Raw genomic sequence first — 21,638 nt, 5'->3', positions numbered from 1 at the left:
GGGGGGGAGAGAGAGGGCAGGATAGATGATGGCCAAGATGGTGAGTGCAGGAGCTGGGTGGGGGGAGGGGTTTCCTTGTGAATTAAACACGCCTTGGCCCGCTCCGGCCTGTTGAGTTAGGCAGTGGCCGAATGGCCGGTGTTGGTCGGTGCTTGCCGCTGCTTGCCGCTGCCTGCCAATAATGTTAGCGGAAACAACCCCCTGTAAGGATCCGTAGGGGCGTAACACAGCTGCAATTGATAGGCTACCAGCAGTGCTGCAGGCGTGCGGCGTTGGACCCCAAGTTACTAAATAAAAACAACGGCTCACGGCTAAGTTCTGCCACAGATAACTAGTTATGTGGGGAGATCGCCTTGTTTCCCGCCGCAGTGGGTTGTGCGTAGTGTACTCCGTACTCAGTCCGCCTTTGATGATCATTACCGTGATTTCTTCGGTTTTGTTCGAATTGGGACAATACCGTGAGTTATCAGATATGTGTAACTGATAGTCCAAATGCCAATGGTGAAAAGTTGTTGCATGCGGTTGTTGCGAGTGGCTTTGTGCGACACGGCACCTGCTCAAAGCTACCTAACCAACTGCAAGGGGGGGCCCCAGGCCTGAAAGTGCGCAGGACGAAGGATCAAATTAGGTATAGAATGTATTTTGTCCATGCACATGCGATAATACGTGCTGAGTCCTACTCCTGGATTAGGAATCAGAACCCGGTTCACCGACTTCTTCGGATCCTCAATTTGTAGAAAGAGAGAAAAGGGGCAACAAAGAGAGTCTCAAGTCTCTGTCGCACAGCTGAAATGAGGAGGCATGTGTGTGGAGGGTTTCGCGGTGCGAATTGCGGTAGGAACAAGGGATATATAGGTGTCTACTTGTCTCACGAGCCCAGGCTGGTTCGAAGCAGACGCCGGTATCCGTCGAAGAGACAGACGATTGTTTCAAGACAAACTTTTGCGAGTCAGTTTACAAACAAGAGCCACCTACATACACAGAATCTGCTTCGCCTCAGAAACCACCAGCAATTACCGCCCCCGTGCGTCGGCCCCCTCCCCCGCTATCGACTTCCTGCTCAAGCATGCATGGTACATAGAGTCTGGCACTTGGACCTCCAAATTAACCCGCTTCAAACAAACAAACCTTTCGACACGCCACATGCGAATGCTGATGATGCTTTTGTACACAGTGCGTTGGCCGGCTAGGCGAAAATGAATGAGCAACCCTGTCTTCGTCAAGATGCAATTCGTGCTTGTCCAAAACCCACCCCTTCCCCCCACCAAAAAAAAATAAAAATAAAAAAATGTCGGCACCCGCCAAGGCGAGTACGCGATCAGTTGCCGTTGATTGGAAGACCGCCGGGCGGGCTTGTCACCGCGGCTGTCTTGGTCCTCAAGGTGAGAGGGAACGGGTACTCATCAGGATCCTCCTCCTCACTGTACAACATGTGTTAGCCACTTGGTCCTGAATGGTGCGGGGCGGTGGGTATCCCTCACGGGAGTTTCCATGCAACATAGTCCTCGGTGCTCAGACCCTCGCGGCCCTCTTGGAGGCTGGCAAAGTCGCCCGGGGTCATCATTCCGGTACGATCTCGAGGAGAGCCGGGCACCGAGAAGGGCCGAGAGATCTTCTGGTCGACACCCGGGATGTAGTCCTCCTCCTCCTCCCCGTTGAACGACATGGGGTACGCCCGCCTCAGCGCGAGCTGACGGGCCTTGACGTACTCCATGCCCATCCGCTTCCAGTCGAGCAGGTCGCTAAGCCGCTCCGTCCGGTTCCGCTGGTTGATGCGCTGCCGTCGGCTCTTCTGGGTGAAGTCGAACATGTACGACGTGAGCTGGTTGACTGAGTCGTCCACTCCCTTGGTGCGGCGATCCACAATATATATGCCATAGTCGCTCGAGTTCTCAATGAGCTCCTCCATGTAGCAGCCGAAGCCCGAGAGGTTCGTCGTGATGCTCGGCACCCCCATCACGGTGCACTCGGCCGGCGTGTAGCCCCAGGGCTCGTAGTAAGACGCGAACACGCCCAGGTGGGTGCCCCGGACAAAGTCGTCGTAGTCGAGCGGCAGCACCGGGTTGGCCGAGTTCAGGAACTCGGGGTGGAACACGATCTTGACCCGGTCGCTGGGGTGGTTGAAGAGCTGCACCCGGCGGATCTGGTTCAGGATCGGGTCGTCGTGGTCGTTGACCATGTTGTGCGTGACAATGGGCGGCAGGCTGTGTCTCTTCATGGCAAACAGGCGCCGGCGGAGCAGAACGCGATCCTGGCTCGAGATGAGCTCCTTCTCGTCCGGCATCGGGTCGCCGTCGTGCCACTTGAGCGAGCGCTCAAAGATACGCCGGCCAATGTTTCTCTCGATCGTGTCCACCGTGTCCCGGAGGCTCTTGATCACGGCCTGACCCTTGAGCGCCTCGACCGTCAACGACGAGGTCTGGGCGGGCATGATGATGAAGGCAACGACCGTCATCTTGCTGCCGGACGCCTTGAGCCGGTGGTTCAAGCGGGCAAGCGCCTCGATGAACATGTCGACACCCTTGTTCCTGAACTCGTACCGCCCTGCCGTGAAGAAGTAGAGGGTATTCTCCGGGTCGAAGTCGTAGTGGCCGTAGAAATGGCCCCGCACAAAGTCGTGGATCTTCTCCTTGGACTGCTGATGCAGGTTCTGGAACTCATGGACGGCCGAGAACTTGGTCACGTTGAGCCCATTCGGCAGCACTCCGTCGGGCTTGCGCTTGAGCAGGTGCTCGCTCTCGTAGGCCGTGATGTGGGAGACCGTAGTAAAGACGTCGCATGAATGCGCGGCCGCCCGCTCAATGCAGTACCGGTGATAGATTCCACGCTTACCGGCCTCCGCGTCGACGTCAAAGTACTGCAGGTTGTTGTAAAAGTCTACGGAGCCGGCACACAGGTAACGGCCCAGCAGCGTAGCATGTGTAGTGAAGATGGTCGTCACGTCGATCTGTCGCTTCCTCGTCAGAGGCAGTGCGACGCCTGCCAACCACTCGTGGAAGTGCGCGATAACAGCCTTCTTCTTCTCGTGACACACGAACTGCAACCGTGCCCGTTAGTCTTCACCTCTTGGAAAGCTCTCTGAGTCGAACCAGATTCGGGTACTGACCTCGCCGAGAAACCACGCAACAAGATAGCCGAAGACCACGGCCTCGTTAGTCTCCTCATCGTTATCCGGGGAGGGGATGGACGCCACATTCCAGAGATCGGCCTTCCACTCGTTCATGTAGCCGTAGGCCGTCTTCGTGTCGAACAGCAGCACCCGGGGTGCGCCTTCAATCAGCCAGCGACCATACAGAATACCGATACCGCGGTCTCGCATCGATTGAATCGTCTCGGCGAGCTCGGGGATGGTGGGCTCCATCGCCTCGACCTCGACAGCGGCCTTGGAACCTTGTCAGTACCTTCTGCGACGGGGCGGGACCTGCAGATCTGATCCATCGGAGCAAGCAACATACGGACTGGTGGTTGAGAGGCCCGATGAGGGTATAGCGCTCGCCATACTCGGCTGTGGTTACTGGCGCCTTGGACTTGATGACGGAGTAAATGCCACCGACTACGACGCACGCCAGTCAGTTGGTCTGCAATACCACTGTAGCCCCTCGTAAGTGCATACCTCTGTGCGCGACTTCTGTCGCGATCTCGAACAGTATATGGCTCCGAACCTCACGCGGTTCGCGGTCTCCCTCCTCGTTCGCCATTGTGTGCGATCTGGTCAGGAGGACTATTGGAATAGGATCTCCTTTTTCTCGGGAAACCTGCTATCGTACGGGGGATGTGATGCCGCAGAACACAGAAGGCGTCCAAGCAAGGTAAGGGAAACGAGGCTGTCTCAAGATCCCGCTGATAATGGATGGCGGCTCGCTAACTGATAAGCTAGCGAACTTGGCACAAGGCGGGAGCTAGCAATAAAGAAAACCAATCGCGATTCCGGCGGGAACGCCCACCTTCAGAGGGGAAAAAAGGGTGTTTTTCTTATTCTTCCGAGGAATCAAGCGAGGAATGAACGGGGCGAGCCGAGATTTTAGGCCAGACGAAGACGGGACCACTGGGTAGTTATAACGCCCGTGGGGTGATGTCGGATCTCGATGCTGTGTTGCAGGGTACACGGGTGCGGCCAGGTGAACGGCAAAGCAATGTTGGGAGCTTGGCGCGAATGAAATTGGACAAGGCCTGGAAGAACCACAAGGATCTGCTGCGGGTCGTGGGATGCACGGGAGGAAAGGAGGAGGCGTTTCGCCGCAGATGGAGGGTTGGTTTAAGGGCGTCAGCTAGTTGGTTGGCGGCAGGTCAGGCAGAGCAGTGATGCCACTGCACAGCAGAGGAGAGAAGTGGGGAGCACACTGGGAAGCCTGGCTCGGGCTCTGTTGGTTTGGGACACCATGAAATGGAGGCCAAGAGAACAGAGTGAGCAGGGGGGGGGGGGGGGGAAGCTCTGCGGCGGCGCTAGCAAAAAGACTTGCCTGCCGACCGACAAGTTCCGGCTGCTTGTGGTCGCTGGGGCTTTCCCTCTCTGTTTTTATAATGTTCTGTTCGCTTCGAAGTTCACGAGCCACCACTCACGCGCTCCTGGGTGCGAGCGACCGAGCAGACCCACGAACCCCATGACTGTAGTTAGTCGATCGTCTGTAGAGCTGGCCTCCGCGATGCTCGAATGCTTGGCTCTCTGTACTGCGGGCTTTCCCCAGCTGGTTGCAAAGTACGTAGAAGACGATTGTACCGAAGGAAGTGCACAACATGTGTATCCGGCGGCTGCTCCTCCCTGTTTCATGATCAGCTAAAACTGGTGGGGACTGCCTGCTGGATGACGACATTGGTCCCAACTCTCTCGTTGGAGCCCCGCATTCAACCTCCACCGTCCCCCAACCACCGCGAAACCTCTAAATATGGCTTACGCGAACCTGGCTCCTCCAGGCTCAGAACACTGCATAGAGACGTCGACAGTGTCAGAGAGAGAAGTCGAGAATGCGTCTCGGAAGAGCGATGGCTTTATTATGTAGCCAGAGTAGTGTCTGCCTTGTTTAACGCAGAATGAGTGGTGCTCAGGTGGGGCTAGCGGTCTTTCTGGTACAGGTCTAGCAGGGGATGCCCGGTAGGTTAACCTAAGGATGTAGTCTGGGTGGCAGACATCTACCCAGTAGTTTACGGTTGGTACCTATTCTCTGCCGATCCTATGAACTACACGACACAGTGACCGTATGGATGGACTAAGAGCGCGAACTAGACCACGTTATCAACGGGCAAGCGGCCTTGACATTCTTCAAGAAGTCAAGCTGATGGCCTGATGATGCAGTTTGATGTGGCTGTCGAAGTTGGTGATAAAGCCAAGGACTTGTTTACCTTGTTTTTAATCTTTCGCGCAAACGCGGAGTTCCGGCTACCTTAGGTAGTCGTGATACCGCTCACCCTTGCAAACCGGATTAGGAGGTATTGGTCTTCTGTCGAGTCTCTTGGCTCTAGGTGAGGAGATGACACAGAATAGGTATATACCGTCTGCTCATTTCATGACTCTCTGCTTCAGAAACAGCCAGTTGACAAGGTCATTGGGAGAAATCACCTGCTTCGCTGGTTTGTGTCTCAGCATCTCTCCAATACCTAGGTACATGACATTTGTCCCATTCCGCGTACCTTCCAGATTTGTACTACATGGAGACGGCTTGATGCTACAGGTACAGATGTCGCGACCCAGAACTGGCTCACCGCCTTCCTGCACGAACCATACAGGGTCGCTAAAGTTTTAGAAGGTATCTTCACTAACAATCGGCCACAGTGCCTAGGCTTTAGTGGCTATGTTGCTTTGCCCCACTGTACTTTATGTTGCTTTTAGCGGCTTCATTCTGCCGGTCAAATTTGGCGGTGAGCCAGTTCTGGTGGTAGCGACATCCGTACAGATACCTACTACAGTAGGTATAGATTCTGCAGAAAGAGAGGTTGATTAGCCGCCAAGAAGGAGAAAAAGACACTAGGCACTTCTGTCGGTGCCTAGGTGCGTAATTAGTAGACTTTCGCTCTGCAGTAGTTGCTTAGCATTTATGTACGCAGCAGCTAATTAGTGTTGACCACCCAAGGAACCCGACATGCGTGAGATGTGGACACTATGGACCTTTAACACCAAAACCCCCTTGTTCCCAAATGGCTTACTGTTCCAGGTCGGCCATCGCAGCTAGCAACTAATTACTCCGTAAACTCACTCCGCTTACCTACTCATCTGGGAATTACAGAACACCTCTACAACATTAAGGTTAATAGTTAATTAGGTGGGCAATTCCGCCGTTCAACACCTATGAGACAGGCAATGGCAAGTCTCTTGACGCTTGCCGTTCGAGTTGTATAATTACTATCTTCGAAACACCACAACATTACGACTTCTGTCCGACCACTCAAATTCAAAAGCGCTCATAGGTATTGCAGAAGATACCCCAGTATGGCTAGGATAAGTCAGTGGCTGGCAAGCGGCTTGGTGTTCGGAATTTGGGTAGGACCTTCTTTTATCCTTTATTTTTCTCTTTTTTTTGGTTCATTACCTATGAAAACAAGGGAACTCTTTTTTGTTTCGTATACAACATCGTGCTCTCACAACAAGATTCAATGTTTCATTCCGCTTTCCAGTGGTACTTCGCCGCAGGGTGGTCAGCCGGCGGCCTCGTCAGGCCAGGCTTACCATAGATGTTTTCGCGATAGGTCCCGCCCTTCACCGTATATCCGTCCCAGAAGAGGCCGCGCTGTTTCAGGACGGGAAGGAGGTACTGGATAACTTCCTCGAACGTCCGCGGCATGAGGGCGTAGGCGAGATTGAACCCGTCGACGTCGGCTTCCCGGACCCACCGCTCCATCTCGTCGGCCACCTGCTCGGCCGTGCCGACAGCGGTCGCGCCCAGCCCGCCAACCTTGATGTGGTTGGCCACGGTGTGCTTGGTCCACTTGGAGATGCCCGGGACAGCCTGGCTCCAGGCCTCGACGGCAGACCGGATGGCATTGCTCTCGACGTGGCGCAGCTCCTCGTCGTCGCCGTACTGGGCAAGGTCGATACCCGTCCAGCCTCCAAACAGGGCGAGCGCGCCGTCCTCGGAGCCGTACGACAGGTATTCCTCGTACTTGGCCCGGGCCTCCTCCTCAGTGGCCCCGATGATCGGGCAGAAGAGGGCGAGGAACTTGATGGAGCTCGGGTCGCGGCCGAACTCGTCCCTCGCGGCGGCGCGGATCTCGGCAATGTTCTTGGCTACCACCGACGGACTGTGCCCGGCGACAAAGATGGCCTCGGCGTGCTTGGCCGCGAACGCCTTGCCGGCCTTGGAGGTTCCTGCTTGCAGGATCAGGGGGGTACGCTGCGGAGACGGCTGGCAGATGTGCGGGCCAGGCACCGTGTAGTACTTGCCCACATGGTCGATGGTGCGGACCAGGCTGGGGTCGGTGTAGATGCGCTTCTCGCGGTCCAGCTTGACGGCATCGTCTCGCCAGGATGATTGCCTAGAAGAGGTGGGCACCGAGGTGGGCTCGTTAGAACTGGATCTCTCGTGCCGTCGGGTTTCGGGTCTTTTGTCCCCTTCTCTTCCTGCTTACCATAATTTGTACATGACCTCCATATACTCTTCGGCAATGGCGTATCTCTCGTCGTGTGCCGGCTGCTCTGTGTGGCCCAGATTCCTCGCGGCCGAGTCGAGATAACCCGTGACGACGTTCCAGCCAACCCTCCCGCCGGAGAGGTGGTCTACCGTGCTCAAGCGGCGGGCGAGATGGTATGGTTGCTCGTACGTTGTCGCAACCGTCACGCCGAAGCCTATGCTCTCGGTAGCCGCCGCCATGGCGGAGACGACTGCCAGCGGCTCGTTTACTGGCCACTGGGCGCCCGAGACGATTGCCGGGTCAGGGTTTCGGGGGCCCTTGTATACATCGTACGCGCCCTATTAATTATTTGGCTCGGTCAATGCAATGGTCACCGGTGAACCGCAGCGAGATGAGGCTCACCAGGACATCAGCAATGAAGATGCCGTGGAAGTTTGCGGCCTCCAACAACTGTGCCAGTTTTACCCAATGCTTAACGTCGTTGAAATTGGACGACTGATCGTCTGGGTGTGCCCACAGCCCGGGGGACTGGTGTCCGCTGCACGACTCGACGAAGGCATTGATGATCAACTGTTTTTTCTGAGCCATTGTGACTGCAGCTTCAGACGTGAAATTCAAAATTTGCAAGGTAGGCACCAAAAGATAAGGCAGAAAACAGCCTGAAAGATAAGTACCGAAATAGGTAAACTAGGCAGGTACCTAGGTGGAAGGAAGGAAGGAGGGTTACTAAGGTAGCTTGGTATCGTCATGTTTCATCACTGAAGAGGAGGCCAGGGTCGTTTAAATTCAAGACCGGAATGTGCATCCCAATCCCTTGTCCTGGCAACTTTGGACAAATCACATGGAACGCGGCTCTTTTAGAGTTTAAGACGTGCCACGGAGCTAAAATGATGCGATTGTCCCTGGTTGAAGCTATTTAGCGATGAACGGGCGAGTACCGATGACGTGATTTGGATCCCCTCGCGGCATGCGCAACTCAGAGCTAACTACATATTAGTATACTGACCAGATCCGCGAAAGAAACCCCCACGCAACCCTACGTCGGGTATATCTGTTGGTTTATGTCTTGTCATGTCGTATAGAAACAAGAGCGCATTAGGTAAGTTTGAAAAAAAAATATCCCGCGAACCAGCCATATCCCCCTCCATGGTCCTGTCCCTAAAGGTATTTAGGTGCTATGACGGATGGGGTGAGCTGCCTTTACTTTCGCACTTTTGGTACAGAAACACCCAATAATGCGCTCATAATTCGTGCCATCGCACAAGTGACTGTTGAGTTTTGTTCTCATCAAGTTTTAGACATAGACACTAAGGTGTAATAGTCTTGCACAACGACATGTTAAGCCGCAAGATCTCATCCTCTTAAGTTGATGTGATCGGCGCTAAGAGCACAACATCATGCATCATCTCCACGTCCGCCATGGCCCTGCGGAATCGGAGATGCTTCGGCGGGACGATGAAGACGCCGATACTGTTGGTCATTGGGCTGCCTTCCCTCCGCCGCTAAGTCGGAGGAGTCCAATTCTTACCTGGTACGTAAGGGCCCCGGGCTGGGCAGACATTCGGGGCTGCTCGATGTGTAGCAAGTGCACCTGACCTGAGTCTAAGATGTCCTACTTGCACCTGTGATCTCAGATTGCTCCCATATAACCAGATCCCGGGGACCGCCATCTCTCTGTGCTTTGATTCCAGTTTCCTCTGGCCTTTTCCATCAACCCCCCGCAAGGCACTTGATTGACCGCCAATCTTTACCGTTTAGTTGTGCCTGGATATCCTACGTTATTTCCTTTCCTGGGCATCTCCCAAGGCAGCAAACCCCCAGCAAACCGCACGGCGGGCCGCTCACGACGATGAGCATCCTTCAGTCAAGAGTCTCCAGTGACTCTGGAGCGTCCAGCGCGGAGGCGAGCAGCGCCATCGAGCCTGCTCTGCCTCAGGCGGTTGGCTACGTTGTCGTGGTCGTAATTGGCTTCCTCATCGCCTTTGTCATGGTCCTGGCAACCTACGTGCTGAAAAAGACGGCGGGTGAGGACAACCGCAAGACCGAGATGTTCATGACGGCAAACCGGTCGGTCAGGACTGGCCTGACCACATCCGCTGTCGTGTCTTCTTGGCTTTGGAGCACGGCAATGCTGGGAAGTACCTTGGTCGGCTACAACTTTGGAGTTGCCGGCCCGTTTTGGTTTGCTGCTGGGTAAGTGGAAGCGTCGCTTGGATATTCTCTCATGGACGGATGGATGAGGTGCATACCTTGGGTGTCTTACTGACTCGCTGTCCGGTGCCCTTGCTGTCTAGCTGCTCGCCCATGATTGTATTCTTTGCACTGCTGGGCATCGCCTGCAAACTGAGGGTTCCTGAGGCTCACACACTACTCGAGATCGTCCGTATTCGCTATGGGACTCTCGGCCACATCGTCTGGATCATTCTCTGCCTCATCAACAACATCATTGCAATAGCAAATATGCTGCTGGGCGCGAGTTCTGCCATCGCCGCATTGTAAGCAAATCCTGGTTTTTTTTTTTTTTGGGGGGGGGGGGGGGGGGGAAAAAAACTCCCCCCCCCCGGGGGAAAAAAAAAAGGGGGGGAGGGCGAGTTGGCCCCAGTACTAACCTTCCCTCACAGGACTGGAATGCACATCATCGCGGCGACCTTTCTTCTCCCGGCGGGTGTAGTGCTATACACATTCGTGGGCGGCATCAAGGCGACATTCTTGACCGATTATTTCCACACCTTTGTCATCACGGTCGTGATCTGCTTCTTCACCATCAAGACATTCACGACGCCCGAGATTACGTCCATCGGTCACATGTGGGAGCTCATCGCCACAGCCGGGGCGCAACACCCAGTTCAGGGAAACCAGGATGGCTCATATCTAACCATGACAAGCAAAGGTGTAAGTCTTGTGCTTTGGGAATGGCTTCCCTTCCAAGTTTCCTCCGGACAATTGAATGCTGACGTTGGCACAGGCCATCCTCTTCGGTATCATCCACATCCTTGCAAATTTCGGGCTGGTGATCATGGACACTGGATTCTTCGTCAAGGCCTTCAGCGCGGCTCCGCAGGCCGTGGTTCCGGCATACATCACCGGCGGCATTGCGTACTTCGCCATCCCCTGGTGTCTGGGCACCCTGATGAGCTTCAGTGCCCTATCTCTCGAAGGGACGGCCAGGTTCCCTACGTTTCCGCGCCGAATGACGAGCACCGAGGTCTCAAACGGCCTCGTCCTTCCCTACGCCGCCATCGCCATTGCCGGCAAGGGCGGTGCCGTGGCGGTTCTGCTCATTGTCTTCATGGCCGTCACCTCAACAATATCTGCCCAGGTGATCTCGGTGTCCTCCATCATAAGCTTCGACATCTACCGCCAATACATCAACAAGAACGCCACCGACGGCGACGTCATTCGCTGGAGCCACATCGGCGTCGTCTTCTTCGGCCTCTTCTCCGCCTGCTTCTCCACGGCCCTGCATTACGGCAAGGTCGACCTGGGCTGGACCCTCTACATGCTCGGCGTGCTGACGTGTCCCGGCATTTTCCCCACCGTCTTCACCATCCTGTGGAAGAAGCAGTCGAAGACGGCTGCCATCGTTTCCCCGCTCCTCGGCCTGGCCACCGGCATCGCGGTCTGGCTGGGCACCGCGCACGCCCTCACCGGCGCCATTTCGGTGGCCTCCACGGGCGAGACCCTTCCGTGCGTGTATGGCACCGTAGCCTCCGCCCTGAGCCCCGGGCTGTATTCAGTAGTCATTTCGTACGCCCGGCCCGACAACTACGACTGGGCCGAGTTTCGAAAGGAAAAGCTTGCGCTCGACAACGACACGGATTCTGCTCTGAGCACCACCCACCCGGTGGTATCGGGCACCTCCGGGTCTCTCGACGAGGAAGAGGCAGGACGGCGGGCGAGCTACGAGGTCAACAAGGCCAAATTCAAGTACTGGGGCAAGATCGCGGCCGCGTGGTCCCTGGCTACATTTTTCGGACACTGGGTCCTATGGTGAGTCTCGGTTTAGCTGAAGCGTTTTTTTTTTTGGCGAGAGAGTGACAGGCTGCAGGTGTTGACACTTCTCTTTTCTAATTCTTTAGGCCTCTTCCGATTTACGCGTCGAAATATGTCTTCTCTAAGAACTTTTTCTCGGCGTGGGTTGTTGTGTCCATCATCTGGGTTTGGGGCACCATGTTCGTCGTGGGCTTCTATCCTATTCTCGATGGACGAAAGCAGATCTTGCAAGTTTGGAGAGGATTAGTGGGAGGGTCCGACTCAAATGGGGCAGGGAGTCCTACGATACAAGCGTCAACGGGTGCCACTACGCCCGTGGCATCGGACAAGGAAAGTAGCAAAGAGGTGTCTGTTGAGCGAGGAGGCAAACGCATTTAGGTAAAACGACGTACGGCGTTGAAACGGGAAAGGAAATATTATTAACGATATTCTATAGAGCAAGAGGGTATGGTACAAATCTCGCATTCTAGTCAGGTCAAAGTCTCTGTAATTAATATGCCAAACAATGAACACTCGCTTGCTTTGAAGGAAGCGATCCTCGATATTGAATAATTAGCTTATCAGATAACTTCGTTCGACACATGCTCGACATGGAACGCTCGAAGCACCGATGCCCGTTATAACAAAGGTTTATATCAAATAGCGATGTTCTATGTACATCCAGAGATCGAACTAGAGTGATTGTGTTGCTGTTGCTGTTTTGCATCGTCGTTGTTGCCGTTTATCTTATTGGCTACCTAATTAGGTCTCGTTGCTATTTGAAAAACAGGTCTGCCAACGATAAATTGAGAACTAATTATTTATTACTAATTAGTGTCAGGTACTAGAAGAACCGTAGAAGCAACACCTTCTCATTGGTAATCACTTGCAATGCCAAAGCAGGAATACCTACACAAGGAGTTGCCAAATCGGCAATACCTCCCCCGGGGCCGAGGATCATGCTGCGACCCATGAGCATGGCGGTCAATCTCGGGGGCACAATGCCACAGTCCCGAGGGAGCTAATTACTACAGTACCGTACTTGCCCTTCTCCGCCGTACAAGACTTCGATGCTCATCTGCCCTTGAGGGCCGGGCCCGTGTTGACCAAGGTCATTTCTAATTATGATACATGTCTGACAAACCCAAGCTTCACAACACCCAACCGTACCAACACCTTTGTCCGTAAGAGGCTTGAGAAAAGAAAAGTCCACCTACTCTCGAGGCTTCGTACCTATCCCATATAACAGGGCGACTTGCCAGAGAAGCAGCCCTACCCACATGACGCAATCATCACCGGCACCCCAGCTCGCATCCAGATGTGAGCTTCTCCCTTCGCCTTTATATTCGGCAATGGAAGCATTGTTATCCGAGCCATGGGGTCCCAGGTTGATAGCTGCCGGTATGAAACGTACCATCTGCACCCGTGCTATCCCAGAAAGCGGATTCCACTTCCTCCTTTCTCCTTTTCCGCGTTTCTCGCTAAACACAATGGCTGAAGTTCCTTCGATGCCGCCACGCCGAGCGATGGGAGCGGGGCAGTTGCAGTGTGGTTGGTGACACTGCAAGTGCGAGCTTACCCGCCAAAAGTACCTTAACGCAGTTTTAAATAAGTGAGTTGGGAAGGTAGGTACCTGACCTGCCTTATCTTCCCCAAGTAGTACTTGATCGGGCCAACCTTTGTCTGCATACCCAAGCTACGTTCTTTCCATCACGCTACCTTCCTATCTGCCGGGAAGCGGGGTACCTCAGGGAGCTGCCGGGTTGCCGACGTGTTTTGCGACAATTGGCTGACGGGAGTTGTCTAAAAAATGGAAGAGGTGTGTGTCATGCAGCCTTGGTCATCGGCCACAGGTGTACGTTCAACCTTCCTCTTCGGATTTCCTCCACTTCCTCCACTCCATCTAAGTACCGGCCTCGGGTTATATTCCCTAAGCGCAGTACTGACACGCTTGGCAGGGTTCCTCCCCTCCCTCCGATGTGCCGCTGACGCCCTGCCGCGACTGGCCCTTCAGACGGCCACGATCCTCTCACTGTTCTCCTGCCTACGACAACAAGTTGCGGCGAGCTCGAACCTTTTTACACCATGGGCGACCAGCTTCTCGCCTTGTTCGAATTGGGGGAGAGGGCTTACGCGGTCGCGAGATGGTTGTGGAAGACGGCAAATGAGACTCGGAAAGCGCCCGATACTTGGGACATGCTGCACCTATACCTTAAACGAGCAAAGAAAGAGACGGAACTGATGATCGAAGAGATCGAAGACCTACTTCGCGAGCCTTCAGTAGCAGAAGAGTCCAGTGTCCAAGCACTAAAACTTCTGCAAGCGGACCTCCTAGCTTATGCCCGGAACATCGAGACCTATTTGAAAAAGGAACAACCGCAAAGTATTTACAGAAGAATCGACTTTGCGATACAGGGCCAGGCTGACATGCGTGAGCTCCTTGAGCAGATGGAGCTACACGCACGCAATGTCGTGACTTGGCTCTACTTACTTGACCGCAAAATCCGGCGTAAGGAAGCGGCGCCTAAGGCACTGAACTCGGAGGTGTTGCAGTTCCATGATCAAGACAAGAAAATACGGGTTCCGGGCGTGTCGCGGCTATCAGCGTTCAACGCGAGCTACAAACGGTCTCCTGATGTGGATGCCATTGATGTCAAGGTGCTAGTCGAGTCGGTCGAGCGCCAGCATGACGTTGGTCCCATCACAGAAAAACTGAAGAGGAGGATTGGAAACAGTGGAAAGGGCGGCCCAGCTGGTATCCTCCCTTGTCTTGGATTTACGCAGGACCCAGATCATCGCATCGTTTTTTTGCTCCCCAGCAACACGGGCGGCTTGCAGACGATGAGGGAAGCAATGGCTGATGACGGGGCCACGCCGCCTCTCGAGGAGCAATTCGACCTCGCACGGCAGCTGACCGATGCTGTCCTGATGCTCTCCGCCGCCAAGCTGATGCACAAGAACATACGCAGTGATACTGTTCTTCTTCTCCGGCCCAGCACGGACGACAACAAGCCGGACGCTGTCAGACAAGATGAATATCCTATAACTATCGACCAAACTCAGGGTTCCAACACGCGAGATTCAAACGAATTCTCAGGGATCTCACTCAGACGCTCGTCAGCCGAAGGCGACCGAACGAACAAAAAAAGAGGAGAAGGAGGCCCAAATCCTAAGCGAAAATCTTCATTGACCAAAATGATCCGCTCGTCTAGCAATGACCGGCGAGAAAGGGCAGACGAGCAAATCAAGTCAGGGGAAGGAGGCCAAAATCGTAAGCGAGCAACATCAATGTTCGGGAGAATTCGCAGCTTGTCTAGAAATGGCCGGCGAAAAAAGGAAGACGAGAAAATCAAGTCAGGGGGGAATGATAGGGGTCGCGAAAACGAGAGAACCAAGGAAGACGAACGGGGTCGCAAGCGAACCCGATCCAATGACCGGATTGACCTAGCACGACCAGGACGCAAAGACCCGGGAACGGGAGATCAGAGGCTGCTTTTGGGCTCCGCCACCGTGATTCTCGCACATTGGTCACAGGCCCGGGGATATGGCGACACGGAAGACCGCCTCGGGCCCGGGCTGTCGGAATGGCACCTCAAGTTATATCGGCACCCAGCGCAGCAGAAGCCCAGTGGCAACGATAAATATGTCCTTGGTCACGACGTTTATGCTCTAGGCATGTGTCTTCTCGAGATTGGCCTATGGTCTCCGCTCATCGTGGCTGGGGAGGGCGGCCTGCCCTCGGCCTCGTACTACCTGCGGGAGGCGGGCGGTCAAGCCGCTAGGCGCTGGATAAAGACGGAGCTGAAAGCCGCGTGGAATTACAAGCAACACAGAGATGAAGAGCCTACGTACGAGCTAAATGAACTAGTAGAGCTCGTGTTGAAGGATGAGGTCACTACCGAGGTTGTCCTTGAGATGAAAAAACGCCGCCAGAAACTAAGGGATAAACATCCCGAAACGGCCCAGATGATAAAGAAAGTCATCAAGAAGTTGACGGAGGACGGGACTCGTCATGTCAGTACGCGGCTGAAAGTTGCCATAGAGGACACGTTGTTGGACCTGTTGGAAGAGGACCAGAGAGACGGCAGCACCACTTTGCAAGCCGCCAAGGAATTTGAAGATGCAGTAACGATGGCGACAAAATCCGAAAAATTCCAGGAAAACATGAAAAAAATCATAGGCGAGATCCATGAGAAAGCGAAGAGGACGGACAGTGAGGACATAGGTATGAATAGCATTGATGGAGGTCTGGTTGTAGTGGTCAAAATAGTTCAAAAGATCGATGTCCTCTATCAACGTTTGCTGGCCCTGTGGTTCTGTATAAGAAGAAGATGGGCACAAAGAGCCCACCGTTTGCAGGTATCTACAGGGCTTACTAATCTAACCTTACATGATGGACGTGTCCATGGACACGTACTGTATCAAGTCCCCCGCCTAGAAAAGAAAACGTAGTGCCCGCACTATAGGCTCTAAATAGCTCCCAATTTGAGCTTTCTTTCCACGTAAATATCCCCGTTGCAAATAGTGGTATTATACCACCACTATGGTATCTTGTATGTCGTTCTGGTCCGTACTCGTTCTATGTAGGCGTTTTCTAGCCGCGCCTGCCTCTGGGCGAGTCTTTGACACGGCTTTTCTACCCGTGCCTGCCTCCGGGCGAGTCTTCGATGCGGCTTTTCTAGCTACGCCCGCCTCTAGGCGAGTCTTCGATACGGCTTTTCTAGCTGCGCCTGCCTCCGGGCGAGTCTTCGAGGCGGTTGGTTGCCTTCCTTGATAAGCCTAGTATTCGTTTACTATCTTATATATATGGTGTAGCTAGAAGTTAGTTTTCTAGATGTTATATTTGTAGCCGAGTCCTTTCCACTTGACAAGATACTTGTATTGGATTCTAGCCTGTTATTGGTATAGCTGTCTTTAATAGGGCTAGTAGGGGGTATAGTATGGTCGTATAGGTCGGTTCCGGGAGGTATAGGTGACAAATGGGCTATAGATATCACTAGGTATATATCTATATTAGGTGGTAATCGTAAGTGGTATACTAGATAGCTAACGTGTTTAACGATCTTAAACGGGCCTATATGCTATTAAGACAGTTTATACGGTGGTTGCCCTGGCAGATGGTAACCGCGGTATAGGTATAAATATACTCGGTTACCTAGCTTGAACTTAATATTATAGTGACTAGCGTTATACCTACGTTTAGCTTAAGCTACTGCAAAATCTATTACTATCTAGGCATCCTAGTGTAGATATTTATATAGGACTAGGATATCTTATGCTATATTTGACGACGGCGTGGTTAGCGCTTCTAATGGTCCTACGGGTTTGAAACCGTATAGTAGCTTGTATGGCGATACGCCGATAGATACGGTGTAGGAGCTGTTTAAATGCCACTAAAGCTATAGAAGTATAGCGGTCTAATTATCATCTAGTTTCTTGTATATAAAGAAGTATAGAGCGATTTCTATAGTCTGGTTCTTTTGCTCTATAAGACCATCTCCCTATAGGTGGTATACAGTTATTATTAATAGCTTCGTACCTAGTGCCTTCTATATGCCTATCTATAGTTCGGAAGTAAATTTACAATCGTGGTTAGATATAACGGCTGTCGGCACTCCCTAGTCAGATAGGAGCAATTATCGTATTAGTACGTAGCCCTAGTTTATAGTAGTGTAGCTAGAGTAGCCTAGTATAAGGAGCGTTCGTTTAGATGACTTATAAGACACTGTTATTATCGAATCAAATTTATTATACCTGTCTAAGTACTATAGCGTTCCGGCTAATGTAACTAATAGTAGCATTACTATAAAGTTAATGGTAATTACCTATATTAGTAGTATATCCGATGGATAGATTAGCTAGTAATCGCCTATAGGAAGGTTACGATCTATAGTGTTAACTTGATAAATAGGATAGTATTTTATATAGTCCTTTACTTGCCTAGTTTTTCTATTGATCACGATACTATATAAGTCGTATATCATCTTGTTAGTTCCAAAGTAATACTTCTTATCATAGGCCAGGCTAAGGATATATTATACGAGGCTTACTAGTATATATAACACGCGAGTGCCATCTAGGTAAATGTGGTAGAGGAGCTTGTCGATCAAGACGAACGGTAGCCCGTGGCGCGAAAAGATAGCGATGCCCTTATCGTCAATAGTTCTATCCGCGTACTTAGTCTTGAGCTCCTTAATGATATAGGCGTATTTAGCATTAGTTTTGTAGCCACTAACGAACTTCGCCTTAAGGTTAGGATCTATCCGTGCCTCGGCAAAGGCAAACTATACGTTATTAAGTATAGCTAATCTATTAGAGCGTTTAGATGGTTTAGGGTCCCCTAGTACGCTTAATCTGCTTAAGGCGTCTAGTACGAAGTTAAGCCTCCTAGGAAGATGGTAGACCTTGAGGTTGTACTACGATAGGTAGATAGATACGTTAATCAGGCAGCGGTTGGCGCGGTCGGTAGAGCTCGTATCTAGGTTAGTTTGTTCTACAATTCTGTATATAGCGGTGTAGTTAGTTAATACAATGACTAGTATATACGCCAAATGGACTATCGTATATAGTTTACGAATTGCCTATACTAGATAAGCGACTTCTTGTTTAGAGGGCCTATATTATATCTTAGCCTTTATTAATAGGCGGCTTAGGAATATAACTAGCAGTACTTGGTTAGCTAGGATAGGTATACCTTGGTGCTAATTGTATCTATCACGAGTATAGAAGACTATAACGCTAAATCTATACTCTAAACAGCCGTCTAGTTAAATATATAGCTATTTACTAGGATTAAAGTGGTATAGGATAGTTAGGTTCTTGCAATAGATAGCCTCTTATAGGGCTAAAAAAGACGCCTTTTCTTGCTTGGTCGGTTCGAAAGAAGTATAGCTATAATAGCCTATTCGTTTGGTACGGTTGCCGACTTCTAAACTGCCAGACTTACGCCCTTATGCTAGTAACTTAGTTTTACGTTTTTGTAATGGTTTGGCGATCTTTACGTAGTATAGAATCAAGTGCCGTAGGAAACTAGTAGCGCCTAAATACTATTCTAACGCCTTTAACGTATATAGGAAGGATAGTTACTTAAATACTTCGATATATTAAGCTATATTTATAAGGCCAAGACTATCTACGCGAAAGCTAAGGAGCTCTACGTCTAGGTAGCCGATGTAGGATTTGGTAGGCAAAATGGCGATATTCTTCTTTACGAACAGGTTAAAGATGGTCCTTAAATAGCGTATATGATCCTTGGCTATATCTGAGAAGATGACGATATCGTTAATAAATGCGCGACAGTAGGTGGAAAACGGTCGTAATAGCTAATCTATAAACTATTATATATATATAGGCAAATTATAGTAACCTATAAGTGCTATAGTTAGCTGCTCCAAACCGTATAGACTGATTAGTGTAAACTTGTCGCGATACTAGAGATATACGCCAAATTGATAGAAAAACGAAGTAGCGTCAATGGCTATTATAAACTTCTTCCTACGTAAGGCTACGATAATCTCTAACTATAGTAGCAGTAGGTAGTTATTAGGGATAGTAACCTTGTTTAAACTACGTAGATCAATGATAATACGACCCTTGGCGATGCCCTTAATATTACGCCAAATAACGAAGATAAGATAGGCAAAAGGCGTAGCCTCTTTTACAAATCGTATTTTTCCTTGTTAGTAGAAGGTATCGAAGGTTTTGTCTAGGACTTCCCTATCCTTCTAGCTTAATGGGTATACGTAGGAGCGTATCTTCTAGTGTTACTAGCCTTCTACTAGTAGTACCTTTATCTATTCGTTCTTTAGTATATCGATTAGACCATTATCGTTCTAGAGTTATAGAAATTCGTTGACCAGATTAGCAAACTTCCTAGCTAGGGCCGAGTTGCCTATATAGATATAGATACCGTTATTAGTAACTATCTTAGGTAGGGAGCCAGACATTTTTAATCCTAGGGTAGAGTGCTTTTCTAGTACTCGCAGTTTGTATTCCTCATTACTAGGGGCGTCGCTAGCGGCTCCAGGTATCGCTTCTAGCAAAGTATCTAGCTATTAGAATGGCTTAGCGTACTAGGTAAGTTAGAAAACGAAGTCGCTAATAGTATAACGAACCCAACTCAGACTTCTTCTAAAAGGGTTCAGACGAAGGTAGGTTAAGCGGAACAAACGTATAGGTCGTCTGAGGGATTCGGTAAAGCCAAAGGGTTTATAACAACACTATAGTTATCTCTCATAGTAGTTAGCGATACTTGGTATAAGTACTATAATTATAGGTTACTATTACTAGTAAACTCTAGAGTCCACCAGAGCAAGTGACTAGCTATCTAATATACTTGTCTGGTTCCCTTATTCCTAGGTGTTCTCCCCTTAGATTCCGATCGTGTAATCGCTACTACAATCCTTCGATCATTGTTCGGGTGCTTGCCTTGATCGAAGTACGATCACTACAATCACTTTCTAATTGGTCCTTAGGTCTTATAGTTCCTGATTGGTTCCGTATACCTTGTCAGGTCGCCTTATACGGCTATATCGTGACACGATGCCCCTCCCCTAGGTCTTTCGTCCTCGAAAGACTTAGGTCCGTTTCAAATAGCGTTAACACCCCCCCTTGCTTGTATATAGTCGTGTTCCTTAGTCCCCTTCCTTTCCTTCTTTTATGATATCGCCAAGATGACTAATCGTATAAGAAAGAAGTCGAAGTCTAAGCCTGCTACGTCGACTCTTTATACTAACCATCTCCTAGCCGCGATTCTTTCCTTGGATAATCTTTTAGCGATATGCCTTTGTATGCTATACGAGTCTTTGTAATAAGCGTTCGAATTACGACGTTCTTAGCGTTTCTCTTGCTTAGCTTTGGTCTATTATAGCTTAGTATTAAAAACTTGAAGATAAGCTTATAGCTACTAAGGAATAAGTCCTTTGTCTTTAGAAATAGAAATAAATATAGTTTAAGAAGATAATAAGAGCTATCGCTTAGGGTATTAATAGTATAGAGGAGTTAGAGCAAGTAGAACGTAAGGAGGCTAAAGCGGCGGTGGTAGCGGAGGCTTCTAGGGTTACTATGTCTTCTTTAACCCTATCTCGCTTATCCGCCGATTTCAGATAGCTTTAGGATTCTATATATCCTAAAGTTCCTTTAGATCTGTCCTTACTAGCTAATTTTGGGTTAGTTTCGGGTCTATCGTTTTCGGTCGGTTAAGGTTCCTCTAGTAGAACTACTAAAGTTTCTCGGGGCAATTTAGGTTCTTAATTAGTTCCTATAAGTTGTCTTCTAGTCCAAAATCAAGCCATTTGACTAGGTACTATAGTTCCCCGTTAATAATATGTAAATCTAGAATTTCATTGACGTCCTATTCTTCCTCTTTGTCTTCTGCTTTAATGTTTATAGCGATTTTAGCGTTCTTCGGCGCTGGTTCGAGAAGTGAAATATAAAAAACATCTGTCTGTAGTTGTATAGATAATAGTAATGATAGTTAGTAGTTAGATGTCGAAATTCGTTCTTTGATAATGAAGGGTCTGACCTTCTTAAAGTCTAGCTTCGTACTTGGTCGTTTGGTTCGTAAGTTTCGTGCGATTAGGTAGACTTTGTCTCCCCTCTCTAGGCAAGGTCCCTCGAGCCTGTGTTTGTCGTAGTGGTTCTTTATTCTAGTTCTGATAAACTTAAGTTCCTTTTTAAGCTTTTTATACAATATGTATATCTGTTCTACTTTGATTACTACTCTTAGTACTATAACCTCTAGTCCTTGCCTAAGGTCTACTTCGTATCCGTAGTTTGTAAAGAATAGTATGACTTTGGTCGTTTCTATCGGTGTTATATTATAAGCGAGTTATACTATTGGCAATAGTATGACCTAGTTGTCTTGCTAGTAGTTAACGTAAGAATAGAGGTACTACTTAATAACTTGGTTTAGTCGCTCCGTTTATCTGTTAGTCTATAGGTGATATGCCGTTAATAGTTTACTATTAACCCCTAATCGTTACATTAACGCTTATTAGAACTTTGATACGAACTTAGTATCTCTATTGGTAATCTATTCTTATAGCTAAGCGTATACTAATATAACTTACTAATAGATTATATCTACTAGCTATTTAACTATCTAG

The 21,638-nt window shown here is 50.2% G+C and overlaps 4 protein-coding genes across 4 annotated transcripts; 2 read left to right on the top strand and 2 right to left on the bottom strand.

Moving 5' to 3' along the window:
* Positions 1-1,477: 1,477 nt before the first annotated feature.
* Positions 1,478-3,698, bottom strand: P884DRAFT_268096 (glycosyltransferase family 3 protein; the record flags this gene model as incomplete). Its single annotated transcript, XM_069442172.1, has 4 exons — positions 1,478-3,037; positions 3,107-3,382; positions 3,456-3,553; positions 3,614-3,698. 4 exons carry the CDS (start codon positions 3,696-3,698, stop codon positions 1,478-1,480), a joined length of 2,019 nt encoding a protein of 672 aa, XP_069299077.1.
* Positions 3,699-6,590: 2,892 nt separating this feature from the next.
* Positions 6,591-8,148, bottom strand: P884DRAFT_298054 (luciferase-like domain-containing protein; the record flags this gene model as incomplete). The annotated part of the gene is made up of 3 exons (XM_069444570.1): positions 6,591-7,464; positions 7,558-7,898; positions 7,963-8,148. 3 exons carry the CDS (start codon positions 8,146-8,148, stop codon positions 6,591-6,593), a joined length of 1,401 nt encoding a protein of 466 aa, XP_069299076.1.
* An 831-nt stretch (positions 8,149-8,979) lies between these two features.
* On the top strand, positions 8,980-12,176 carry P884DRAFT_276003 (Sodium:solute symporter family-domain-containing protein; the record flags this gene model as incomplete). Its single annotated transcript, XM_069442901.1, has 7 exons — positions 8,980-9,032; positions 9,457-9,753; positions 9,855-10,055; positions 10,182-10,452; positions 10,526-11,550; positions 11,640-11,807; positions 12,110-12,176. 7 exons carry the CDS (start codon positions 8,980-8,982, stop codon positions 12,174-12,176), a joined length of 2,082 nt encoding a protein of 693 aa, XP_069299075.1.
* A 1,441-nt stretch (positions 12,177-13,617) lies between these two features.
* P884DRAFT_298052 (uncharacterized protein) lies at positions 13,618-16,256 on the top strand (the record flags this gene model as incomplete). Its single annotated transcript, XM_069444569.1, has 4 exons — positions 13,618-14,223; positions 14,317-14,553; positions 15,067-15,757; positions 16,231-16,256. 4 exons carry the CDS (start codon positions 13,618-13,620, stop codon positions 16,254-16,256), a joined length of 1,560 nt encoding a protein of 519 aa, XP_069299074.1.
* Between the last annotated feature and the right edge of the window lie 5,382 nt (positions 16,257-21,638).

Source organism: Thermothelomyces heterothallicus, assembly GCF_042370625.1.
Source record: "Thermothelomyces heterothallicus CBS 202.75 unplaced genomic scaffold P884_scaffold_6, whole genome shotgun sequence".
In the NCBI taxonomy this organism is placed as follows: Eukaryota; Fungi; Ascomycota; class Sordariomycetes; order Sordariales; family Chaetomiaceae; genus Thermothelomyces; species Thermothelomyces heterothallicus.
The sequence above is the reverse complement of the archived record's forward strand: the minus strand, read 5'-3'. Positions and strand labels throughout refer to the sequence as shown.